The sequence below is a fragment of the Aethalodelphis obliquidens genome, unplaced genomic scaffold (assembly GCF_003676395.1).
Source record: "Aethalodelphis obliquidens isolate GAN/ISIS:26980383/991018 unplaced genomic scaffold, ASM367639v1 scaffold10, whole genome shotgun sequence".
NCBI lineage: Eukaryota > Metazoa > Chordata > Mammalia > Artiodactyla > Delphinidae > Aethalodelphis > Aethalodelphis obliquidens.
In genome coordinates, this window is record NW_020837954.1 from 20,246,194 (window position 1) to 20,273,436 (window position 27,243).

At 33.8% G+C, this 27,243-nt stretch overlaps 1 protein-coding gene across 4 annotated transcripts; it reads right to left on the bottom strand.

Moving 5' to 3' along the window:
* Positions 1-1,656: 1,656 nt before the first annotated feature.
* KLHL28 (kelch like family member 28) lies at positions 1,657-27,184 on the bottom strand. 4 transcript variants are annotated; one of them, XM_027111136.1, is made up of 6 exons: positions 27,030-27,184; positions 12,550-12,620; positions 10,296-11,194; positions 7,575-8,018; positions 5,394-5,602; positions 1,657-4,270 (listed from the first exon to the last, which is right to left on the bottom strand). In XM_027111136.1, the coding sequence occupies exons 3-6, from the start codon at positions 11,192-11,194 to the stop codon at positions 4,107-4,109; spliced, it is 1,716 nt and encodes a 571-aa protein (XP_026966937.1). In that variant the 5' UTR covers positions 12,550-12,620; positions 27,030-27,184; the 3' UTR covers positions 1,657-4,106. The 4 variants fall into 4 exon arrangements, with proteins under 4 accessions (XP_026966937.1, XP_026966936.1, XP_026966938.1 ...); XM_027111135.1 differs by lacking the exon at positions 27,030-27,184 and adding an exon at positions 25,318-27,013; XM_027111137.1 differs by lacking the exons at positions 12,550-12,620; positions 27,030-27,184 and adding an exon at positions 25,318-27,013.
* Positions 27,185-27,243: the final 59 nt, after the last annotated feature.

The window sequence follows — 27,243 nt, forward strand, 5'->3', positions numbered from 1 at the left end:
ACACCAGGAAGAAAACCTGTAAACCTGCAATATTTAAAATTTATTGTATTCCTCACTCTTCAAATGTGAATCAATACTGAGTCAATATACTGTAAGTGAAAATCTAATAAACATCCAGCCACAGAATAATTGTATCTAATTAAATCATGTCTAACTAAAGTGCTGTCTTACAAAGGAAAAAAAAAGTTTAAGAAGTAGAACTGGAGGTTAACTTGACGTGTGACATCTTTATAAGTTATTAACTTTCAAACTACAGAGGTTATAGAGGTTATCACAAGTTTATTGAACTTTAAGCAGTGTATTTATTGTAGAATCTGATTTTCCTGAAAATGAGCACTTCGGTGACAATACCAGAAATCAAACACCAAAACTGAAAACAAACAGCATTATATTTACATATATTTCCTTCAATGTTAGCCAGAGCCTTGATAACATAATATTATTTTAAGTTTCTATAATTCTGTTTTTCTACTAGAAAATATATTATCCAATTTTAGGAAAGTTGGAGTTCTATAAATATTAGCTTTTAAATAATTCTCTTTCATGTCAATAAAACCTAATTGGACGCTAGAGGACACAAATGTTTATACATAAATTGGATCTCCAATCACTTTTCATGATGTTGGAAATAAGGAATTAGATTCACACTTTACCATAATAGTTATTTGGGTACAGGTCTCCCTTACTATATTTTACTCTTTGGGTGAAAAGACTATATCTTATTTATATTTCTAGCCCCCATAGCATCTAGCACAGTATCCAATATAGTAGACCCTCCATATTTGTCAAGTTATCAAAATAATTTTTCAAAACCTAATGCCAGGGCTTCCCTGGTGGCGCAGTGGTTGGGAGTCCGCCTGCCGATGCGGGGGGCGCGGGTTCGTGCCCCCGTTCGGAAGGATCCCGTGTGCAGCGGAGCGGCTGGGCCCGTGGGCCGTGGCCGCTGGGCCTGCGCGTCCGGAGCCTGTGCTCCGCAACGGGAGAGGCCACAGCAGTGAGAGGCCTGCGTACCGCGAAAAACAAAAAACAAAAACCTAATGCCATTCTCCTATTACTTTGATACCACGTCCTAAAATGTAATATTCATTCATGTTTAAAACAGTATTATCAATAATATATGGAATTTATATAACTATCCTTTGGGTTACATTAAAAATCACTTGAGTTCTATTACTATATTTAACAAATATTAAATAGCCAAACATTTCTAACAGATTAAGTCTTCATAACATAATTATAGAAGGCAATTATCTTCTAAATGATTAAATTAATTTCTATTTCCCACTGTTACTTTTTTCCAAAATAGTTCTGGGCAATCTTAAATAGCTTTCTCCTCCTTGCCTGGGTATATAAAATTATTTCTAAAATCTTTAACCCTGGGAATTTATAATCAAACATTTCGAACCTTGTTAACACTAGAAATGTGGCGTTAAATTCACAATTTGTCAGCAAAGTATTCATGATGAAACTTCTCACAAGCTGAATGAGAAGGCTCTATTGTAAAGTTACCAGCTGTCAGGTCATAATACCTCTGGTTCTTATGCACAATTAAGTAGGTTTAGCAAACCTAAAATAAATATTTCTAAATTTGGGGTTTTTTTTTCTTTTCCTTTCACAGGGTTTCATAATTTGTTCTCTAGTATATTGCTCTTACTACTGCCCAAAATGTTTCATATTTAGTCTTCACTGAGATGAAATTTGGATTCTTCCAAAACAATGATCAACTTATGTCTTTGGTCTAATTTACCAAACGATTATATATTTTATACTAATTTGATAGTGGGGATGATATGTGAGGAAAACATTGTGAAAATAAAATGTATAGTATAGATCTGTTTACAATTAAAATAAATTTCTATAGTCTTTCAAATTCCCTTATCTTCTGGGGAGAGGGGCTTAAAAACAGTGTAATAGGATGTATTTAATAATTAACATTGTTAATGTTATCAAGAATAACAATTCTTTCTGATTGATATAAACAGAAAGAAAATTGAGATGGGGATTTAAAATTAAGTATGTGATGGAATCTATTTTAAATTGCTTTCTTTAAATAAAGTCTAGGCCAATCACAATAGTGCACCTTGTTTCTATTCAACAGATTTATTCAAATCAATTATAAAGTTATTGCTATATATCATTAAGTTATTCAAACAAGCAACATAGAAAATATTCAGACTGTCAATATTATTAGTAGCTCCTGTTGAGTTCTTAATTAGAAAGAGACTAAAAATCACTTGCAAGGTTTTATAATCTGTGCAAATATTTATAAAGCATGAAACTACTTATATGATTAAAGATGAGTTCACACAGTTTTGCAGTATATACTTAAGTCTACAACTGGCAGTTTATGGAAGAACAAGGAAAACTGAAAATTGCCTGGCTATAAATAGTTTTCAAGATATAACATATATGCTAAGAAATGAACCTATGTTTTATAATTACAAATGGCTTCTTAACAATAGTTCTGAACATTATGGCACTTAAGAATGCAATATGAACTTTTTCTTAGGAAACAAATATAGTTTTCTAGAGACTATAAAGAGATAGTGGGAAGTTAAAAAAAAAGAAAAGAGAAAGAAAAAATCAAGGGAAGGAAAACAAAATGACTACAGTACCAAAAATACAAGTACCAACATCCTAATAAAATGCAAAGTAATGTATTCAAGATTAAGAGACATTTACTAAAACATGCAAAACAAAATGAATTAACCAGTTCTTTTAAATAAGCTGTCACCTGGGTAAAGCAAACAATTTTGCTTTAAAAGATCGTTTCTTTAGTCAAAGTGGAACTGAATTTAGAACCATTACTCAAGTAAACATCAAGTTCCAGTTTTCCTCAATAACTTTAAAATATTCAGTTACCTAAGAAATGTACAAAATAATGCTTAACTGCCTAGTGCTTTATATTTAATGCATATATTTCTGTTTTTAAGAAGGGCATATAACATCTAGCACAAGAAGAAAGAAGATAAAATGTATCTTTCTTTAAATCACTATTCAGGAACCATGAAAAGCATAATAGGCCATCTGAATGTTTTTTTGGATGTAAATATTAGTATAAACACTAACATTTTTAATAAGCACAAATGAACCAAGCTGGTAAAAATGAAAAATACTATCAAAACATGTCATGCATATCTCATATTTAACATCCAAAAGAACATTGGTATAGCCTTGTTACAGATCCTACAGTTAGCACCATTTTTATATCTGAATACTTTGAAAAAGCAAACAAAAGTCTTAAAAAAACTAAAATTATTGTAAGCATATATGAAAAAACTCAATGTGCACTAAGAGTGGTACTAAACATTTGTCAAATATTTACATCAACACTGGGAAGCCTGCTGGACTACTAAAAAAAAATTGAAACTGATATGCTTAACTCTTTCTATCCATGCTTAGCATACCATAGATGGGTAACTAAATTCATCCAGCATTAACCTGCCCATATAAAAAAGGCATACACAGTAAGTATCTGATTGCTTAAAATAGGACCCGAAATCATGACAGTAAATGCATTTATCTTGCAAACTTATTACATCCCCAGCCCTAAAGCCATTTAGCAGTAAGAATATCCAGGTGACTCAGTATGGCATGTAATTTACAACTCTTAAAAGTACCAGAAAAAAAAAAAGCAGCCCTTTGTTTAAAATGTGAAGCATATGAATTTATATCCAACAGATAGTATCAGCACTCTGTCTAGTCACTCAGTATACTCCAGCATCTAAGTATCTCTCATCCCGGTAAAAAACGGTGCAGAACAAGGAGGGGGAAGAAAGCTAATTTTTTTTTAAAAAGCAGCAAGGTTTTCTCCACATGTACACTTATGAACATAAAACTATTCTATCCCAGTATTAGGGAAAAAAAGTGCACAATTCAATTGGCAAGATCTTTCCTTTTTTTTTTTTTTCTTGGATTATCGATTCACTGTATAATCAAGAGCAACCAAAGCTACTTGTCAGTTCAAAGTACCCAACAAAACTATGAGTCTTCATGCCATTTCAAGTTAAAAAGGAAGCAATGTAGCTTTTGGGCTTCAGAAAACTGGGCATCCTTTCATGCAGCACAAGGTTCATCACTACGCTATTTCCACAAGTCCACACTTGTCAAAGTGCAGTTAATCCAAAATTGCAGCGACAGTATATCATGCCAGCTGAATCCAGCCATGTATCTGAGATAGGGTCATATTTCTGCACGGTATTCAGATAGGAAGACCCTGAGTGACCACCCACTACATAAAGGTAGTTATCAATTACTGCAGCACCAACTCCTAGGAAAGGTGGGTAAAAATAGGGGAAAAAAATATGTTAACCATGAAGCAGACTTCGCACTAAATTAAATTTGCATTTAAATGTTTTCTTAAAATACATTTCAATAACCTATTATTAATTATACAAGCAATATAGCAATATGTGCTTAGTGGAAAAAAATCCCTTAGTATATGTAAAAGAGCTGAAGTCTTCCTTCATCTCTCCTCAATCCTACTCTCCCTCTCTCCACCACAGTTAATTAAGAATGTAGTATATATCTTCCCATATGCTTTCTTCTCAATTTATATTTATATTTTTCAAAATTCATTAATTTTTGTTTTCAAATGTGTTAAAATTTTATATATAAACTATATAATTTATGCTTAAAAATTTTACTTTATATATATATAGTTCTAAAAAGAACAAGGCTACCCAAATATTTTACATTTTCATTGTTTTATGGTTTTCCTTCTCAATGGTACCACAGAAACTAATTCTAGTAAACAAGCCTTTCAATTTCCTTCGTATGTTTATTTTTCAGGAGTTTCTTTAATCATAAATGCAAGGAATACTCCTAAAGCATTTCCACCAGTAACTTAAAACGTTCCTTTTAAAATAATGTGATTTGAGTTTGGGTTTAAGGATAATTTCCTCAAAGGTGTATTTGTTTTTCTTTATGAAACCTGAAACCCAACTCTTTCTAGATCAACTATAACTATACCCCTTTAGGAGGAGAGAACATTTGAAAGTAATATACAGACTGCTGATGTACAATAAAAAACAAAATAGAACAACCCTAGGATCCTGGGTGTGTGTGCACGTGTGTGTGTAACATATAAAACAATTACATTTGTTACATGGACACAAAGAGCTTCTATAAGATACTTTCTATTATGAGCATTTCTCAAGATGTGTTGTAGAAGTTTAAAAAATAACAATATGCACATTGGCATATTAAAATCACAGTAAAAAAATCTATATAGTTTTGTCTAATCAAGTTGTCAGTCAAGTTTATCACAAGAAAAGTTTTTTCTGGACAAGTAATAATACTCTTACTGTTATATCCCAAGAAACTACTATTTCAAGAACATCACTATAAAAAATATTGTCCTATATGTTTACAAATTGGTATGTTATTATTACCTGTTCTGGGTTCTTTCATTGGTCTACACACAGTCCACTGATTTTGATGAGGGTCATATCTTTCAATGCTTGACAAATGTGAAACACCATTATGTCCACCCACCACAAAAATAAAGCCTAGCATGACACCCACACCAAAGTGAATCCTTTTATCTGCCATAGATGCAACCATCTCCCAGGAGTCCTTACTTGGATCATAACGCTCCACACTGCAAATATTCACAAAAGAAAGAATTAATTCACATATCCTTTGTGTCACTCTTCCTACTAAAGCAACTAAAACCCACCAGAGTTTTAAAAGTGCAAACGGACAGATATAAAACAAGAGTAGTTTGTCCCAAATGTTCAGATTTTGCTGATAAAATCACAGGGATAAAAGCTTACCTTGTAGACTGGTGCAATAATAGCCATACCCTACTCTATTATATTGTACAAGCAGCAAGGTGTATTAAAAGCATGGAGCATCTGAAGTCAGAAAATCTGGGTTCAAGTACTAATATTACATACTTAGACCTATCACTTTGGATTTGTTTCTCCTGGATAAGTCATTTCCTGTAAACATGGGAATAATATAACCTCAAGGATTCATGAATAAAGTCCAATGAGTATGCATGTGAAAGGACTCTGAAAATCACAAACTGAATATAGATGGTTCCTAAAGATACTAAGGATTTTCCACACAGCTAAGGAAAAGGGAAGATGAAGAGAAGGAAAGAAAAGGAATTTTTTTCTTATAGGTGAATTCATGGTGACTAACTGTAAAGCAAACACTATATACTTCATAACAAAAACCGGCTAATCATAATGATTATCGTAATGATTATAATAATCAGAGTAATTTATGAGAATTCACAGATTTAAATAAAGTCTGTATGCCAGAGAATTCTTGGCATTTCCAAGTTGCATTATGGAAATTCAAATCAAATCAGAATTTCCAAATAAGCTTTCCTGGAAAATCCCAGAAGGTCTTTAAGCCTACACTTTCCCTGAAGGGGTGCAAAGGCAAGTTGGTTGAGCTTGTTCTGGTCCTAACCTAACTTCTCAAGAAAGCCTAAAGCATTTGAGAGTAAGTTCAGAATAGGGACTAGACTAGACTAGAAGACTAAACTACAACTATTTCTGAAAGGACACCAGGATAAAAACCGTTAGAGCAAAATCACTAGACAAGAAAAATCCTGTGAAAAACTGTAACAAGAACTCAAACTTCAAAAGCATTATCTCAAAATTAAAGTACTTAACCTTTTATCTTAGAAATTTCTGTTAGCAGCTTTTCAAAAAATAGAAATGCATGTCTGGGTCCCAAATACTTTTCCTTCAACTAAAGGAACAATAAAAAGGGAGAAAAATTTAGCCTACACAGAAATAAAAATTTATAGATGAAATGCTGTTGTGTCATTACTTTCTCAGCCTGTTAACAAACCACCACATACTCTCTTTTATTAAAATGCTCACGATAAATAAAACACATACCACTATTAGAGATATAATACTATTAGAGATAAAATCTTTGGAAGATCGACTTTCAACAAAGGTTCAGAATTATGATTAATTTTCCATATAAGCACTTTATGCTTTTGTTTTTCTTATATATATATTTCTCCTTTATTCAGAGAATACTATAAAATACAGAAATCTCACATTTAAATTTCAGCACAGCTCAGATACATAATGATACATGTATGATTACAGAATAAGAATCCAGAACGGAATATTTAAATAAGGCTTAAAGTTTATGATGTGTTATAATATTGTGTAAGCATATAGAAATTACATTTTCCACTTTTTTATTCTACTAAACAACATAGTAACAGATCATCCATCCATACACACACATACAGACACACACATTTATACATACACACACCACCCCAAATCTAAAGTTATCTAACTTCATCTTATTTTCAGATTTCTGAATTCTAAAATCTAGTCCATTTATATTGAATGAATGAATGTAAAATTTAATAAAAGGGATTTGAGTTTTCGGTTTGTATTAAATCTCCATGTAAACCAATTACAATTATACTTGTGGAGCGGTTAAGTTTCCCAAATGTCTATCAATATTACTTTAAAAATTAAAAAGGGAAGTTCATTCATATACACAAATTGTTTAAAATCCAGAAATCATTGTTAATGATACTTTAAAAAATCTACAAGCATATACAACTTGATTAAGTTAAATACCTGTTCATGTGGGCAGGACCATACCCACCAATGGCATATATCATTCCATCCAACACAGCTGCGGCAAAACAACTTCTTGTTGTAGTCATTGGTGCCACAGGTTGCCACTTTCTTACTTTGGGAATATACTTCTCTACTGATTGTAAATAAGACTGTCCATCATAACCACCTAAAGCATAAAGTTCTCCTGCAAGTACCACTACTCCAAGGGTACTTCGGCTCTCATTCATTCTCTCAAGAGAAGTCCAGGTATTTGTATCAGGATTCCAGCATTCGACTGAATTTTCATGTTTTCTGATAGTGATGCCAGGACGCACGTTAGTTTCAATACCACCTATAACATACACTTTTTGGTCTAAAACGCATATTCCAAATTCATAGCGAGGAATGTTTAGGGGTGCCAAACCAATCCAAGAGTCATTCTGAGGAAAGTACATCTCCACACTAAAGAATAAGCAGAAAAAATTAAATTTAAAACATCAAAATGGCCCATAAACAATATCTGGCAAAACTGAAGATACACGTATGCTCTGATACAGCAATTTCATTCCTGTGTATCTACTCTACTGAATGCCTATTACAGCCAGTTTTGCAAAAGAACACAAATAGAGAAAGGTTTACAGCAGCTCAACACAGTCATCTATCAAAAGGAGAATGGATAAATAAGATGTGGTATACCCACCCCATGACAAAGCAATTCCATTCTTAGATATGCACCCAACAGAAATGCACACATATGTATATGTACAACAGTGTTCGCAGTAGCATTATTTGTAATAGTTGAAAACCGGAAACAATCCAAATTTTTCATCAACCATAAAATGGATAAGTAAATTGTGCATATCATATAAGAAAATACTATACAGCAATGAAAATGAACAAACTACAACTACATGTAACAGCGATGAATCTTACACATATAATGTTGAGGGAAACAAGCCAAATTCAAAAGAATATATTCAGTACAGTTTCATTTCTATCAAGTTCAAAAACACTTCTAATCTCTAGATTAGAAATGAGGGTGGTGGTTACCTTTGGGGAGGACAGGGAGGGACCTTAAGGGTGGTTTCTGGGTGTTGTTCATGTTCTTTTCTTGAAATGGTTTGTAATGTTTGCTTTGTGATAATTCATTGAGCTGTACACTTGGAATTTGTGGACTTTTCTGTATATGTGAAACATTTCAATTAATTTTCAGTCATCATATTCATAGTAGAAAGAAAATGTTGTATTATGTCCATCTACTATAATACCATACGCCAACGAAACTAAATGAATTATTTCCTCATGCAATCTCAATTTCATAAACTTACTGCTCAATGATAAAACACATCTCTGAAGAATATACATGGTACCACTGCATTTACATAAAAATGTGTAAAACCTAACTATATACTGGGGCACATATAATATGTGGTAAAATTATAACAAAAAGCAAGAGAATAATACATTAAAAACTCAGAATACTGGTTACTTCTGGGGGAGAGAAGGAGATGGCATAAAGGAGGGGCACAAGGGAACTTTAAAGCTATTGTTAGCCCAATCTCAACAATACTAGTTTTAGACCACAATTCAAATGTACACTGAGACTTTTTAAAAGATAAAGGACATATCAATTGACATTGATAAAACATCAACAGTTTCCTCCTATTGGAGGAAAGAAATGCAATCTACCCAATGTTTCAAAATATTTTAGAATGTTAAATATTCTAATATTTATTCTAATATTTAGAATATTAAATATTAAAGAAATAAATTAAACATAAAAGTTTTCATAAAGCAATCCCATTTAAGGGAAAAGGAAGGTAACATCCAGCTATATTTTCAATGTATAAAAGTTATTTGTATAACACAACATTGTTAATCAACTATACTCCAATATAAAATAAAAATTAAACAAATAAACAAACAAACAAAAAAAGTTACTTGTAGAATGCTCTAAATCAATGATGGCCATGGGCCAAATTCAGCCCACCAGCTACTTTTGTAAGTACAGTTTTATTGGAACACAGCCATGCTCATTTGTTTATGTATTACCTATGGCTGCTCTTGCACTACAATGGCAGACTTGGGTAGTTACAACAGAGACCATATGACGGCGACAAAATTTAAAATATTTACTATTTGGCTCTTTATAGAAAAAGTCTGACAACTCCTACTCTAAATTATCAGAAAAGAAAGCACTTTTTACTACTGTTGTTAAAAAAATATTTACGCTGAAGAAAATAAATTGCATGTAAAGTCCATGATTTATATCAATATCCTGTTTTTTTTATTTTTTTGGTGGTTACTCTGATTAACTGTATTCATTCAAACATATTCTTGTCCCAGTCTGCTCTCATCACAAATTCCTAGCTCTCCTCTTTAGCATTTTTTGATATAGCTAGCAATAATAAATCCCCTCTGACCTGGTCTGACTCATATAAAGAAAGATGTAAATGATTTCACAAAGGAAAAAAGGGCATAAAATGGAAGAAAAGTTCATGAATAACCAGTATGGATAAAGTTTGTGCACTGGGAGGGAGGAGAGGTGTTTAAAATTGAGAGTGTTGTAGAGAATGGACGACAATGTGATTAAAATAATCAGGTAAGTGATTTAAAAAGAAAACAACAAAAAGAAGCAAATAAACAGGAAAATCAAACTATTTTAAAAATATAATAAATTAGCAAATTTTAAGAGTATAAAATCTATTAGCATCAATCCTTTAAAAGCCTTCTATTTACCTATCCAAACAGGCAAACAGTCCAGATTTTCCTCCTACTGCACAAAGTACTTTGGGAGCACAGCGAGGTCGTGTCATCAAGACTGTCTGATGAGACAGTCTGTGTTCAGGCATAAAGTGGTACTTCAGAGCTTCATTCAAAAGATGTTTACAAGTGCGATCGTCACGAATAAGATGATTTGCTTCATATAATCTAGTGAGAAACTTAACACTCAGCAATGGTAATCGTACACTGTTAAGTAGCTGTGCTAAGTATTTCTGGCGTTCTTGGACGTCATACTTGATCCAAGACTCAAGTGCATAAAAAACAGTCTCTTCAGTAGCTACATTCAAACAGTCATTGGAAACAATTTCATCCAAATCAGCATGCGTAAGCTCAAAAAACTCTTCAGTCTGGCAAACTGCTTCAAAATTCTGGCATATGTATTTAGTGGCTGCCAAATAAAGGTCATGACAACCATATGTCTCTGCAAAGCGAGAAATTCCAATACAATTACCAGGATCAAGTTGGCTTTCAAGAAATGCACAACATTCTTTCAGGACAAGTTTTATCTGGAGTAGGTTTGCTGCTGGAAGGAGAGATTCAACTGTGTCCTGTGAAATAAAAACAGTCCCTGTATAGGCATATTCCACAATGGCCTGGAGAGCAGTTTCATCAATGCACTGAAACTCAACCTCACTGTTCTCTTTTTCAGAAAGGTTTCCAGTAAACATAGCTTTGAAATATGGGCTGATGCTGGCAAGTACCACTTTGTGAGCATGGATTTTAACATCACCTACTCGAAGAATGATGTCACAGAGTTCGTGATGTTGACGAAGAAGATTCAAGCCCTGTAGAAGTTGTTCAGAATGTAAGTGGGTTAAGTTAGCAAGCATGTAGGTCGGGGATGTGTGGTCCATCTACAGAAAAACAAAAAGCATGAATAGTTATTTCAAAATAATCTTGCAAATGATTACTTTTACAGGTAGCACAAAATAACTGAGATTTGTTGTTTATCTGCATGTTTGTTGTTTTTTAAATACTAAATACTAGACAGAGGCTTTTAGAGTTAGAAGGGAAGTTAATAATCATTCAACTCCTTTATTATAGACATTAAGCACACTCCGTGCTTCTGGAAGATGAACAAGATTAAAAATAGAAAAGAAGAAAAGAGACTAGAAAGAAAAGAAGAAGAAAAAGTGAGAGGCAGTAAGGACTGGGGTAGGTTAAATAATTGTTCCCCCAAAAGACATCTGCATCCTAATCCCTGGAAACTTTGAATGGTACTTTTATGGCAAAAAAAAAAAAAAGACTGTGCAGATATGATTAAGGATTTTGAAATGGGAAGATTATCCTGGGTTATCTAGTTGGGCCCTAAGTGCAATCACATGTACCTTGTAAGAAGGCAGAAGGAGATTTGACACAGACAGAAGAAGAGAAGGTAATCTGACCACAGAGAAAGAGTTTGGACTGATGCAGCCACAAACCAATTAACATTGGCAGCCACTAGAAGCTGGAAGAGGCAAGGAACACAGTCTTCCCTAGAACCTCCAGAGGGCACAGAGCCCTGCCAACACCTTAATTTCAGCCCAGTGATAATAATTTCAGACGTTTGGCCTCCATAACTGTGACAGAATAAAGTTCTGTTATTTTAAGCAACTGAGTTTGTGGTAATTTGTTATAGCAGCCATAAGAAATCAACACGTGGATACTTCAGAATGGCTCATAGCAGTTGCTTAGAATAGATGAAAGGAATATAAGACATCTACACAATATGAACTCTTTCCTATCTCATTCATACCTCAAATACAAGTAATGGGGATAATTTTAAAAAGCAGAAAATTTGGTTCCTATTTTAAAAGTATTATCAAATAGACTTAAAAATTCTGAACATTATTAAATAAAATAAATCTTGGTAGGACTGGGAGAGTATAGCACTTCATTCCTATGCATTTTAAAGTGCAAATATACAAATATTAAAACTTTTATCTTCATTAAGAACATCATCATTTCACACTTGTTTCATTTGAATTTTATGTCCATTAACAAATTTTGTTAACATGACCACATTATAGCTGATATCACCAGCCTCCACTTCTGATCTCTCCAACTAATCTTGCACACATCTAACAGAATAATTCTCAATCAGGGTATCGATAAGTCTCAAGAAACTTGTTGGTCTTCCAGTAGGTACTTTATTCCAGAACAGAATATTGGTAAGAAAACAGCAACCAGAAGGTACATGTTTAGATCTGGGTCTGTTCTTTTTACTTACTATAGTGTTGACCTCTTAAACTTGTTTAACTTCTTTTAGCCTCAGTTTAATGGAAAAAGTTAACATCTAGACTGAAAAGAGAAAAATGAACAACAGGAAAGCAAGTAGATATAGCAAATAAGTGACAGGATTAAGAAAGTAGTCCTAGCTACTTTACATCATTAACTTTACCTTACCTTCATTTTCCTTATCTGTAAAGTGAGATCATAATAATACCTGAACTATATATATCTCACAAGGTTTTTGAGGATCAAATTAGATAATGCACAGGAACATATAACAAACTGTAAGAGTTATGAGTACAGGGTACTATGGTGAGGCAACAGAAATGTAACAGTATCAGCGAAGAACAGGGACCTTGGAAATATAATGAGTTTTAGTTCTAACTGGGTCATATACTATTATATGGAATTGGTACATTTCTTAATCTAAGTATTAATTTTTTCATCCATAAAATAAGAATACCTCCCACTTATCTCAGAAGGTTACATGAAAATTGTTCTGTAAAGTTTAAAGTTCCACACAACTTGAAGTGCTATGAATACAGCACTTAAGTCTCATTCTCTTCTCATGATTCCCACTTTCACTATTTCCCATTCTTTCCATAATGACCTTTCATTCCAATAAAGCTCATGTAATTACTACAGCTCTATATAAATATTTTCTTACATTTGCCAGATTTTGCCTATAAACTTTCTCCTCTCCCGTGTTCTTTTCATCCAATTCAAATTTTCAAAGGCTGGTTCAAAATTAACTTCATCTGAAAGTCTATAAACATTTAAGTACTCAATTCCTTTACATGCAATTAATTTAATTATAAGTGCTGTTTTGTGAAACATACCCCTCTCAACTCTCATTTGTCTGATTCAACAAGAAGATGTTATTCAGGATGAAAAGTGAACAAACAGGAAAGGTGAATGATACAGAAAATAAGAGAAGGAAATGAAAAATGACACCTAGCTAAAACAATGAGATGAGAAAGGGAAATACAAGGCACACTGATTGGAAAGGAAGAAACAAAACTGTCTTTGTTGGCAGATGACATGACTGTCTAGGTAGAAAATCCAGAACAATTAAAAAAAAAAAACAAACCCAAGACAGTGGAACTAATAGGCAATTATAGAAAGTTTGCAAGATACAAGGTTAATATACAAAAGTGAATCGATTTTCTATAAACCAGCAACGAACAAGTGGCATTTGAAATTTAAAACATATAACCATTTACATTAACACCTAAAAATTGAAATACTTAGATATAAATCTAACAAAATTAGGTACGAGATCTATATGAGGAAAATTATAAAACTCTAATAAAAGAAATCGAAGAACTAGCTAAATAAATGGAGAGATATTCCATGTTCATGGATAATATGACTCAACATTATCAAGATGTCAGTTCTTCCTGACTTGCACTTCAGATCCAATGCAATCCCAATCAAAATTCCAGCAAGTTATTTTGTGGATGTTGCAAACTGATTCTAAAGTTTTTATGGGGAGGCAAAAGACCCAGAATAGCCAACTCAATATTGAAAAAGAAGAATAAAGTTGAACAACTGACACTACCCAAATTCAAGCATTATTATAAAGCTGTAGTAACCAAGATGGTGCGGTACTGGTGAAAGCACAGACAAACAGACCAATGGAACTGAACAGAGAGTCTAGGAACAGACCCGCATAAATACAGTCAACTGATCTTTAACAAAGCAGGAAAGGTAATACGATGGAGAAAAGATAGTCTTTTCAATAAATGGTGCTGGAATGTAAAGTAATAAATGAATCTAGACACAGACCTTACTTATATCCTTCACAAAAATTAACTCAAAATGGATCACAAACCTAAATGTAAAATGCAAAACCATAAAACACTTAGAAGATAACGCAGGAGTAAATTCTAGATGACCTTGGGTATGGCAATGATTTTTTTTAGATAAGACACCAAAGGTACAATCCACACAAGAAAGAATGATAAGTTGGATGTCTCTATAAAACAAAACAAAACAAAACAAAAAACCACAAAAAAGCTTCTACTTTGGGAAAAACAATGTCAAGAGAATGAGAAGACAAGCCACACACTGGGAGAAAATATCTGCAAAAAACCACAACTGATAAAGAACTGTTATTCAAAATAAACAAAGAAATTTTAAAATTAAACAAGAAAAGTAACAATCTGATTAAAAAATGGAATAAAGACCTTAACAGATATCTCATCAGAGAAGATACAGATGGTAACTAAGCAGATGAAAAGATGTTCAAGATCATGTGTCATGAGGGAACTGCATATTAAAACAACGACATACTACCACACACCTATTAGAATGGTCAAAACCCAGAATACTGAGAACACCAAATGTTGGACAGAATGTAGGGCAAAAGGAACTTTCATTCATGGCCGTGGGAATGCAAAATTGTACAGCCAGTTTGGAAGACACTTTGTTAGCTTCTTATAAAACTAAACATACTCTTACCATACAATCCTGCAATCGCCTTCCTTGGTATTTACCCAAATGAATTGAAAACTTATGTCCACACAAAAACCTGCACATGGATGTTTATTGCAGCTTTACTCTGAAGTGCCAACACTTGGAAGCAACCAATATGTCCTTCAGTAGATGAATGGATAAACTATGGTACAACAAGACCATGAAATATTATTCAGTGCTAAAAGAAATGAGCTGTCAAGCTATGAAAAGACATGGAAAAAATGTCTTATCAAGTAAAAGAAGCCAATCAGAAAAGGCTATATATTGCAAGATTCCAATTATATGACATTCTGGAAAAGGCAAAACTATGGAGACTGTAAAAATATCAACGGTTGCTAGGAGTTAAGGGGGACGGAGGATGCATAGGCAAAGCACCCAGGATCTTTAGGACAGTGAAATTACTCTATATGATATTATAATGGTAGATATGTATCATTATATATTTGTCCTAACCCACAGAATACAGAACACCAAAAGTGAACCTTATGGTAAATTATGGACTTTGGGTGATAATGACATGTCAATATAAGTTCATCAATTGTAACAAATGCACCACCGTGGTGGTGGACGTTGATAATGGGGGAAGGTACACATGTGTTGGGAAAGGGTGTAAATGGGAAACCTCTGTACCTTCCTCTTAATTTTGCTGTGAACCTAAAACTGCTCAAAAAAAATAGTCTTTTAAAAAAGTAAATTAAAAAAAAAGGAGACCTAGCTACCTTATAAGTTCACATCTCTCCCAGGCCAAACAATTATGTTCCAAGATATTTAAAAGAACCTGTGAATGAGATCCCTGAATCATTGCCAGTGCCACAAGACAGGAGACTATTTTCAAAACTAAGAGTGTAATTTCTACTAAAATTCTGGTAAGGTTAATGTTAATTTCAGATAACACTTTAAAACAAAGGATCAAAGGTTTGATAATGTGAATACTTAGAAGAGGATGTAGTGATCTCTAAGACTAGGATGCAAGAGTTAACAAGAAGACGTGTCACAGATTAATCTTTTTTTTTTTCTGATGTATTTAGAAGACTTGCAGATCAGAAAAATATACAATGTTTAACTAGATACTTGTAAAGAATTTTATAATGCTTTTATGATTTTGAGAACAAAACCAAAAAATATAAGCTACTTCAGTTAACTAAATTAGCAAGTGGTTGGACAACCACACCAGAGTATATACTACTTAATGAAATGAGGTCCACCTGGAGGGAGGTTTCTGATGGTATATCATAAGGCCTAGATGAAGATACTGCAGGCAGGCTCTTCAGCTTTGCAGATGATATGAAGCTGCAGAGGACAGCAAATACATCAGCTAACAAAACATGGATCCCAAAAGACCTGACATCTAATAAGAAGAAATTTAAGAGGGATAAATGTTAAGATTCTATAGTGGATTCCAAAACAACTATACAAGTACAGAAAAAGAGAGAAAAGACTCATCTGTAGGATGTGTTTAAAGGGTTTAGGGATTTTAATTTTAGTAATACTTTAGCACACTAATCTTATGGAGGTTTAAGGTGCGTTAATAGAACTATAATATACAGAACTAGAGAGGAGACATTCCACTTGGCTCTGCAAATGTCAGACCACATCTGGAATACAGATTTGGAGTACCATCCTTTAAAAGGGATCTAAACAAAGTAAAAGGCCTGATGAAGAGAAGAAATTCAAGACATCTTATGAGTGTTGAGTCAAAAAAAAAAAAAAAAAAAGGAAATCTGAGAGTTATGTGAAAAACCAAAGGGTGAAAGTTACTCAGTAATAATACAATAATATAGGATTGTTTTGAGGATTAAATGCATTTATGCATATAAAGTGCTTAGAATAGTGCCTATCACTTAGTAAGCTCATGATAAATATCTTATTTATTAATAAGTTATCTTATTACTAGTGATTTTTTTTACATTGTTTGCTTAAGAGGTATTTTGCTTTCTATGTTGTACCATCTCTTACTACTGGGTAAGAAATCTACTTTGTACAAGGTACCATCTTTGTACAAGATGTCAGTGGACATCTTGGACCACACAAAGTATTGAAGAATTGTTGATTCTCAAATCAAGTTAATGAGTTATTGGTTAGATTCATTTTTAGTATAAATAGAAATCATACAGTAATAGATCTTTATACTAATTTTTGTATATCCAAGACTGGTAAATTACCATCAACATGATATAAAAGCATACTACAATATTGATTTGTAAATATACATACACACACATATATATGTACACATGCAACACATAAAAGAACATATGTTTGTGTATATATGACACATATCCAGATATGCAGGATGGTATAATTTTAAGAGACTGGGCTCTGGAATCAGGTTCCTAGGGTTACAATATTGTTTGTACTATTTAATAGCTATGTGACCTTGGGAAAGTGGTCTTAAAGTCTCAGTTTTCTCATCTGTAAAGCACAGACAAAATAGTACACATAGCACTCAATAATCATTAGGTACTATTTATTATTATCATTATCTTCCTTAAGAAGACTCGGTTTTTGCCAGCTAAACCCATGTGACTCCCTTCCACACTCACCAAAAACGGAACAAAGCTTACTTACTGTCAAATGAATAAATACAAACAGGGCAAGGCCAAAACCCGACTAATTTGACCAGAAAAGATACAGCGAGCCACTTTTAAATTTAAACAGTTTATTACTTACAGACAGTGAAAGAAGACTAAGCTCCCTGGATCCTTGTCCCACATACTAAAAAGGACAACACAGAAACAAAAGGGGCTGGACGGCAGCAATACAAGTTGTGAAGGACCCAAACTACAGCAGCAGCAGTTTTATATTCCGGAGCTCTATTCTGCGGGGCAGCGGGACACGAAAGTCCCATACCTCATCACACCAGGGAGGTAAAGAGAAACTGTCTCACGGCAGACTCCCAGGGGTGACAGAGAGGTAGGTCAGAGATGGCCTTGCAGCAGCTCCTTAAAGACCATCCATCCTCTCATGTTCCAGGAGAATCGCAAGGTGTTCCAAGACTCAGATAAGCTTCAGTCCCACAGTCCAAGCTTTTGCCTATGTGGACACAATGTCACCAGAATGCCACGATGAAGCTATTCCCCTACACTTATACCCTCTGTAGTATTTTTCCTTTATCTCACTTTCCTATTACCCCCCAAAATAATAAAAATGATCAAAGGGTTAAAAACCACTCAAGAAGGATACTGGTAAAGATGACTTCATAAAAGAAAACCCATACATATTTCTATCATTGTACTGGATTCAAATGACATGATGTTTAATCCCTTTAAGAAGTATTGAGAATAAAGTTTAAGAGATTATACTCTTAACATGTAACCAAAACAATTTGAACTAAGAACTTGAAAAAGGCAAGGTAAATATAGGGAACTTAAAATGAATTACATTGGAGGTTTGCCATAACATCATTCTTAACATTTTAAATTTGACTCCTTTTCTCTCTCAAGAAATCTGACTTAAGAGAAATTAACAGAACTTTAAAAAGAGAGAGCTTTAAAACAATGGTTCTCCAAATACGATCCTTGCACCAATAGCATCAGCATCACCTAGGACCTGCTAGAAATGCAAATTCTAGAGCTCAACCACACATCTAAGGAATCAGAAACTAAGGAAGGGGCAGCAATCTGTGTTTTAAGAATGCATTAGTATTTTTATGCATGCTAATGTTTGAGAATCAGTTAAAATATTTCCAGCACAAGTGTAACTGCTTAAAAATTATAGCAAATTATAACTGTTACTCCTTCAAAATTATGAATTACAACTGTGACTATACTTGGTTCTTAGTTATTTACCCGTAAATGGCTAAAGATAACTCACAGAAGCAATAATTCCTCATCTTCAAAACCTAACCTTTGTCAGTTTTACACTGGCAGTTTCATTTATCTCAATAACAACCTTGTGCAGAATGAAGAACAAGTACCATAGAAAACAGGAAAAAACAGTGAGGAAAAGTGTGAATTTCAGGGCCAGAGAGATTAGTGGGTTCAAGTCAACATTTGACTACTTAATAGCTGTAGACTTTGGGCAAATTACTTATTCTAAACTTGAACTTTCTCATCTGTAAAATTTGTTGTGGATTAAATAGAATGTTTGGTTTGGAGAAACAAATCAATGGTGAAAAATAGAAAATACAGAAATAGATAATTTAATATATACAAATTTAGTTTATGATAAAGGCAGCATCTCAAAATCAGTGAGGAAAAGAGGGACTTTTAAATAAACATGTTGGGATAACTGAGCCTCAGGAAAATAGATAAAATCAGATCCCTTCCACATATCTATGCCAGGATAAATTCCTTATGGATCAAAGGTATAAATGTAAAAAATGGAATCATACAAGTATTAGAATAAAATGGAGTGAATTCCTCTACAACTTGAGATTAGAGAACAGTTTCCTAACTATGGTACAAAACCCAGGGGCAATAAGTTAAAAAGTAGATCAAATCAATTACATTAAAAAACTTTGAATAGCTAAAAAAATCATAAGCAAAGAACAAAATATAAATGAGATTGAGAAAAAAATTACAATATATATAAAAGATGTATCAGCAATAAATAAAACATTCCTAAAATACTCTAGCCCTATAGAAAAATTAGGCTGAAGAAATGAACAGATGGTTAAAAAATACAAATGGTTCTTAAGTATATGAAAAATCACTCAACTTCAGTTATAATCAAATGAATTAAAACTATATGGAGTTAACAATTCTCTCTTGAAAATATACTATTGGTGAGGCTGTAAGAAAGAGGCACACTCATACATCCTTGTGGGAATGCTGAATGATACAGACCTCTGGAGATAAATTTGGTAAGTTTAGCAAAATTACATTTGCATTTACCCTTTGATCCAACAATCCTACTTCTAAGAATTTATCCAAAAAATACACTGGCAAAAAATATATAAAGACAAATGCATAAGGTAATAATTGTAGGTCTATTTGTACAAGCTAAAGAATAATACCTTATGCTTTTGTACTTTCATATTTGAGAGCCCAAGAGGCAACTGACCAAGAATTTTACAACTCTAATGCCCACCAACCAAAGAATGGCTGAAAAAAACTATGGCACATCCACACAATGGAGTACTATGCAGCTGTGAATAGAAATGAGGAATCTCTGCATATACAACTCTGCAGGATCTCCCTGATCCAAGCAAGGAAGAGAAATGTGTGTATAGTATGTCACTATTTATCTAAGAAAGGGGAGGTTACAAATATACATACCTACTTATTTTTTTTTAAAAAAAGGAAATATTACATGGTATATTTTTTAAAAGGTTACCTAACAGAGAAGGGAGAGAAAAGAGTGGAGAGGATAGAGATAGAAGCTACACATCTTTGAATATATCCCATTTATTGATTTGACTGTGGAATTAGGGAATTATTTTACACAATTATAAAGCAAAATTAAACCTTAAAAACACAATCCATAAGAAACTTGAAAATAAAAGGAAGCAAAGGAACCCAATGTTCATCTAGTTAGTAGCCTAACCATACCATTCCAAATAACCTTAAAACAGTAATTTGATAGTCCATCCCTAGTGGGGTATGCCCTAAAAATTTTTACACCACTTTCAGTAATCACATTGTTGGTGAGAGTGTTATTTGTATTCTGAAACTGTTACTGTGCATTGCCACAATGCATAATTACATGACATTTCTAATTCTATTGTTCCTAGAGTCATTTGTGATCTGGGATTCTCAATATGGGAGAAGAGAAAGATGTAAGACTGAGACATTAAATATAAACCTTGTAGTCTGATTTTGAATTAAAAATATCAGAATATACAGAGAAACAACATTATATACACTAATACATATGTATATACATATGAAATATATGATGTATACAAATGTACATTAAGAAAAAAATTGTATTTCCTAGCTCTACTGAAAAGGGCTAGAAATTACAACCAACCCAGTAGCAAAGAACACTCCTCCTAGCACCAGATGTGGTCCCTAAATATTGTTTCCTTCCAAGGGAACAGAACTCCTTGGAAAAATGGCTGATTCCAGACCTGGGGCAGAAAATGTCACCATAAATTTGGAATCTTTACATACTAGGTAGCAATAAAGCTATCAATGATGTCTAAGGTCATAAAAAACTTAGGAGCCAAACTGAATAGGCTTCTCATTAGTCAAAGAGATGGGACAAACTGATCATCAATTATAGTAACTGCAATTGATTAAAACACAGCAGACATGCTTAAATCCATGAGTTCATAATGATAATAAAATTACAATAATTTAAAAAAAGGGATCACCACTGGAGGATGCTAATGAATCAACTCATTATTTGAAACCTAGCAAATAAAGGGAAAGAATCAAGCATTTATCATGCCTTTCCTATAACAAATGTACCACTGGGTTACCAAATAGATGAGGATAAGTTTTTCTTTATAAAAGTACTCCAGTTATTAAAGAAGGAATGGTAGAGTATCACCATTTTACAATCTTAATGAATTAATAGAGGTAGGCATTGATTATGAAGGGCTGCTAATGTCACAAAAACAGAGACAACCAGACATCAGGGTCTTCTGATGGAAGATCATAATACCACCTATAAATACTTTTGCATACTCCCACTCACCACACACACACACCCCCCAAAATCAAACATGTAGTCAACAGACTAGATCCAACTATTAATTTATAAGATATAAAGAAAACAGAAAAAGCATGTTAAACTATAACAGAAGGATGCAGTCAGCAAAAACATCCTGTGAGAAATTTTATGGCATAAGTAACGTAGACGGCTTCAACAAATAAATGGAAAGAAATACGATGAAAATGAACCTACAGATTACTATAAACTTAAAAGACATTATCAACCAAATACAACCTGTGATTCATACAGGTGCATGCACACACATATCATATACATACACACACATACACACAACATTTAGGAGACAACTGGGAATTTTGTACCCTGACTGTATTATTGATTATATTAACTAATCACTGTTATTTTATTCTTTGTTGTTGAACAGTAATACCATAGTTTTGTTTTTAAGAGTTTTTATCTTTTACAAATACATACTGAAATATCGGTAGATAAAATGATGTCAGGGACTGGCTTCAAATTAATATAGGATGAGGGATTGGATAGAAATGGATATGATGCCATGAGTTGATACCTGCTGAAGCTGGGTGACAGGTACATAAGGGTTCATTACATTATTCTACAATTGCATGTTTATGAGATTTTGTACAGGAAAAAAGACATAAAGAAAAAAATATATGGCACTAAACTTCACATAAGACTTACAGATGAAGAACCTGAAGTTCAGAGAGTTTAGATGAATTAACAAGATCACACAATTAGTTAAGACGTTACTGGGACTATAATATTTTCTTAACCTTAGAACAATGTTCTTTACATATTACATTAAAAAATTACAATGCTGATCAGTGCTGACCTGCTTAAAATATTTACTGAACCAATTTATAATTGTTGCTATTCCTGATAAGACTAAATTATTCCATAAAGAGCATCTAGAATATCTTTGATTGCCATAATGTACCAGCTACTGTTCTAAGCTTTTTACATGTATTAACTCCGTTCATCCTCAGAGTAACACCATGAGATAGGCACCCTTATTATTATTATCCCCATATAACAGATGAAGAAATCTGAGGCACAGAGAAATTAAGCCTAAGGCAAGATTTAAACCTTTGCACTCTGTCTCCAGAGTTCTTAAATACTATGTTATACTGCCTCACTTATAAACTCATAATTTCTTTTATTTTTTATTTTTTTGCGGTACGCGGGCCTCTCACTGTTGTGGCCTCTCCCGTTGCGGAGCACAGGCTTCGAACGCGCAGGCTCAGCGGCCATGGCTCACGGGCCCAGCCGCAGCGCGGCATGTGGGATCTTCCCGGACCGGGGCACGAACCCGTGTCCCCTGCATCGACAGGCGGACTCTCAACCACTGCGCCAACAGTGAAGCCCCAAAACTCATAATTTCTTAATCTTATTCAAGTTTTAACTCAAACGAGAAACTAGAAAGGTACAGAACAGAAACCCATAAAGGACAGATCATATACATATATATAAAATATACACACACACACACACACACACTATGTCGATCAGATACAAGAATACATCAGAGCTTTAAAATGAAATAAAGAGAGGTCCATGGAACAATCATTCCCTTCTGTTATTTATATAATAGTAGGATTGATTCTTCTTTCCCCAAATCCCTGCCATACTTTTTTGTTTTTAATTTTGGTACCATAAAACAAATACTTAGGAGTACTCTAAATCCAGGTAACTGGATTGATTAGTCAAAATTGAATAAATGGTATCCATTTGAAAAGTTTTAAAAAGGTAATAGCATTGTACTTCACTTCTAATCACATTCTTATTACATAAATATCCACAATATAAAGATAACATTAGATAAGTTTAAAATAAAATCAAACATTCCATAGTCTACAGCAGCTTCACAATTTTAGATTCTGAAATCAAGCTATTAAAGGTCAAGTTGTGAGTTAGTATACTTAATTGACACCTAAGCTACAAAACAGTGGTGCTGAAATCAGCTGGGAGGCAATCATCTGCTACAAAGAGAGCAAATAAATGGTCAAGAGAAATAAGAACTGTTTAAATTTCTTTCCCACAGTTCAATTTTCCTCACAGAAGAATTCAACTAATGATGGCATAATAATTTTGGCAGTGAGCCTATGGAACAAGTTGGCATATTTTCCTTTTCTCTGAGATTGACTTTCATTATATCTAGAGAAACAAAAGTAAAATTAGAAGCCTGTTATAATACCAGTCATTATATCATAGGCTCCAAAATAACACAGAAGAAAGCAAGTCCCCAAAGCCACTACTACATCCACTAAAAGCTCTAAGTTACATAATTAAACCATCTACTGAAAAACTGGTTACAAAAAATGTGAAATCCTGTTAACAGATTAGTGCTTAAAATGCAACCAAAAATTTTTTTTGTTTAAAAGTAGCATTTTGACTCAGAAATGCACAACGGATTTGGAGCATAAACCTAAGTAAATGAAATATAACACTGATACACATCAAGAAAAACTGTTTAATCCTACATGTATAAAAATAAGCTCATAATTTCTTAACCTTATTAAAGTTGTGACTCAAACAAGAAACCAAAAGGGTTCAGAACATAAACCCAAAGACGAAGATTAAAATACATATAATCAAATAATACATAATAATAGATATGAGTGATTAATGATGGAAAAATCTAATTTTATCCTATAGTTTCAACACTCTCCCCCACCAAAAGTTTTCCAAAGCTCTAAGCAAACAGCTAAATTGACTCATTTGAGTAATTACTTTCTGATGCAAACACCCACAAAATGTGCCACAGTACAAATGTAGATGATGTAACCTCAAAAAATTGTTGTGAGGATTCAATGAGTTAATATTCATTAAGTACCCAGCAAAGTGTATGGCACACAGCAAACACTCAAATAATAGTGTAATTATAATTACTTGTTAATGTTAATAGCACCTTTCATTTCCATAGCAATTCTTCACAATAATTTCTTAAACTATACAAAATTCTTAACAGTTTACAGAATTCAAACTGGTTTCCAATATTCCTGGATGTCTGTAAAATCTGAGTAAGAACAAGGAAAAAACTATAGTGGTTCATCCAACCAATTAATATTTTATTCTGACTGTGGAAATAAAGGATGCTTTTAGGGCAATTGCATTTACCTTAACTTCAGCTCAAAAAATTAAGGTATGTATCAGAAACATTCCTTAATTTAACTAACTAATCCATTAATTTAAGTAAACTTTCTTGAACTTACTGAAATTATTTTGAAATTATTATTTTAACTTCTTTTATCTGAATTTGCTATTTTCAATGTATTCTTAATTACTCCCTTTCAACTTTCAGAGGTGTACTATTAATACACCTAATAGTGTATTCCACTGTTCTGGAATTTGATTTAAAAATTTTTATCCTACCTCTCTATATGGTTAAATATAAAAGACTTTTCTAGTCAGTACACAATTCCTAGAATTCAAGAATAAGATTTTTTAAAAATCTACTTCATAATAGAAATAAACAGAATATACATTAATTGGATGAGATTTATTTTCCACAAAATAACTCTAAAAGATAGTAATATATGGGGTGCTGATAAGGTCCCATTTCCTGGTCCCATCCACCATGAAGACTAATGCATCTTCCAAGTCTTCATCAAGGAAATTAAAGGTAACAGATATAAAATAGACTGCAATCTATAACATAGTGATCTACAGGGCCCTGAGAAAAGTGGTCAAAATGAAAACTCACCGTGCTTTGTTCCAAGGAAAAGGATATAACTAGTTGATTTAAGTATCCAAGCCCCTTGAAAAAGTATTCTTTATAGAGAGAAGGGGTAATTCTTAAGCTTCTACCATAATTTTGATGATGATATATAATTCAGGACTTTCCAAGTTCACTTTCTTTGTTCCACGATTACCACACAACTTCCCAAGTTCTTGCATACAGGAAAGAGTGCACTGGATTTTCAACCTGAAAATTCTGATTACTGGAAAGGGTTATCTTCTATTCCAACATAAACTGGCATTCTAATGTGTACATTCTGATGGGTACATCATTCTTTTAGTTAAGTCTGAATTGAGTTCCTGAAGTCTGAGCATACATGAGTAAAAGTATAAATTTGAACTTCTTACGCTGGAAATATGAGAACTAGACATTCCTTCTCATTGACAACTTCTAAAATCATCTCTTGGTTTTCACTCCCCTGCCCTTACCCTGCCTCTAAAATTAAAAAAATTTTTTTTTTCTTTTTAGTTAAACCAAATTTAGGCAAATTCATTTAAACACCAAAATGACTAATTAAAATCAAAGTAACAACCTAGAACTTAAACCAAAACAGAAGGATGCACGTTTACACAAGCCCCATTTACATTTACTCTACTCCCAAAAGAAAGGGGAAAAAGAAAAAAGAAAAACCTATAATAATCAAATTGTGCTTTAAGACAACACCCAGAAGTTATTTTTGAACTTCCATTGTCCAGCAAAAATTATTTATAAAGTGGTTTGGTATGCTAAGACTTAAAAAAGTATTTAAGAGACATGTGGTACAGAACAGGGTAGGAACACTTGCATTTTAAGTGCATAAATTGTGGACTTCAAATGATAACAGACTTTTCTCACTGGGTCATTCAAAAGCAACTGTATTATTCCTTCCCAAAAATATTTTCTTCCACACTCCAAAGAACTCAGCCTCACACCAGGCATTCCAGCTCTTCAATTGTTTCCGCTTAAGTTTAATTACAAGAAGGAAAAAATGCTCACCAAATTCACAGTTCGCCTAAAACAAAGAAACGTCTATTATCAACTCTAAATCTACAGGGCAGAATTCTCTTAGGACCGTGATGCCAAGAACTTCAACAGCAGCTGAAATTCTTTGCAGTCTCGGTTTCCAGGATACTGAAAGGCTGCAGAGACGCGGGAGGATCCTGCAGGGAGGCTGGGGCTGCGGAGGGAGCGGAAGAGGGGAAGGGGTGAGCCCCACAGAGGAACTGCATTAGACTTTGAGAACCTATGAGGGAAAGAAGGTTAGCTACAAGGAAAAACAGATTTATCTCCAGATCAAGTTCGTTTTCAAAGAGAACTTAAAGTGATGAGGATAAGGAAAAATGACAGAAAACCATTAACCCTCCAAAACCGGAGGGTAAGCGAAATAGGAAAAGGGGGTTGGGGGGGAGGGCGAGGAGAGTAAAAGCCTAAAACACCAGGATTTGAAAAAACGTACGCGAGCTCTGAGCTTGGCCTTGAGCCGGATCTCCCGTCCCGGTAAGCGGACGGCAGGCGGAAAGGATCGCACTTAGGGCTGTAGATAGCAACGCGTTTACAACGGTTGAGCCCTGCACAAGAAGATGTCGCCTCTCTCCCTGCTTGCTCCCGTTCATTTCTTTACATCTTACTCCAGCACCAGCGGCACTCCAGCAGAACTCTGCCAAAGCCTGCGCCGCAGGACAGCAAAAGGAAAATACCTGAGTCCCAGGAATCACGCCCGCAGTAACAAGAGGAGGAGCCGTGGACAACGGGAACCCGGGCAAGATCCTCTCTTGCCTTTAGTCAAATCCCAGTTCTTACGGGTGGGGCGGGGAACTTCCGCCCTGAGCAAGGAGAGCGTCACTTCCCCTTAATGCCTTCTCTCTTCCTCGCCCTTCTCCGCTCCAGATTCGCTCATTACGTTCGCAACGT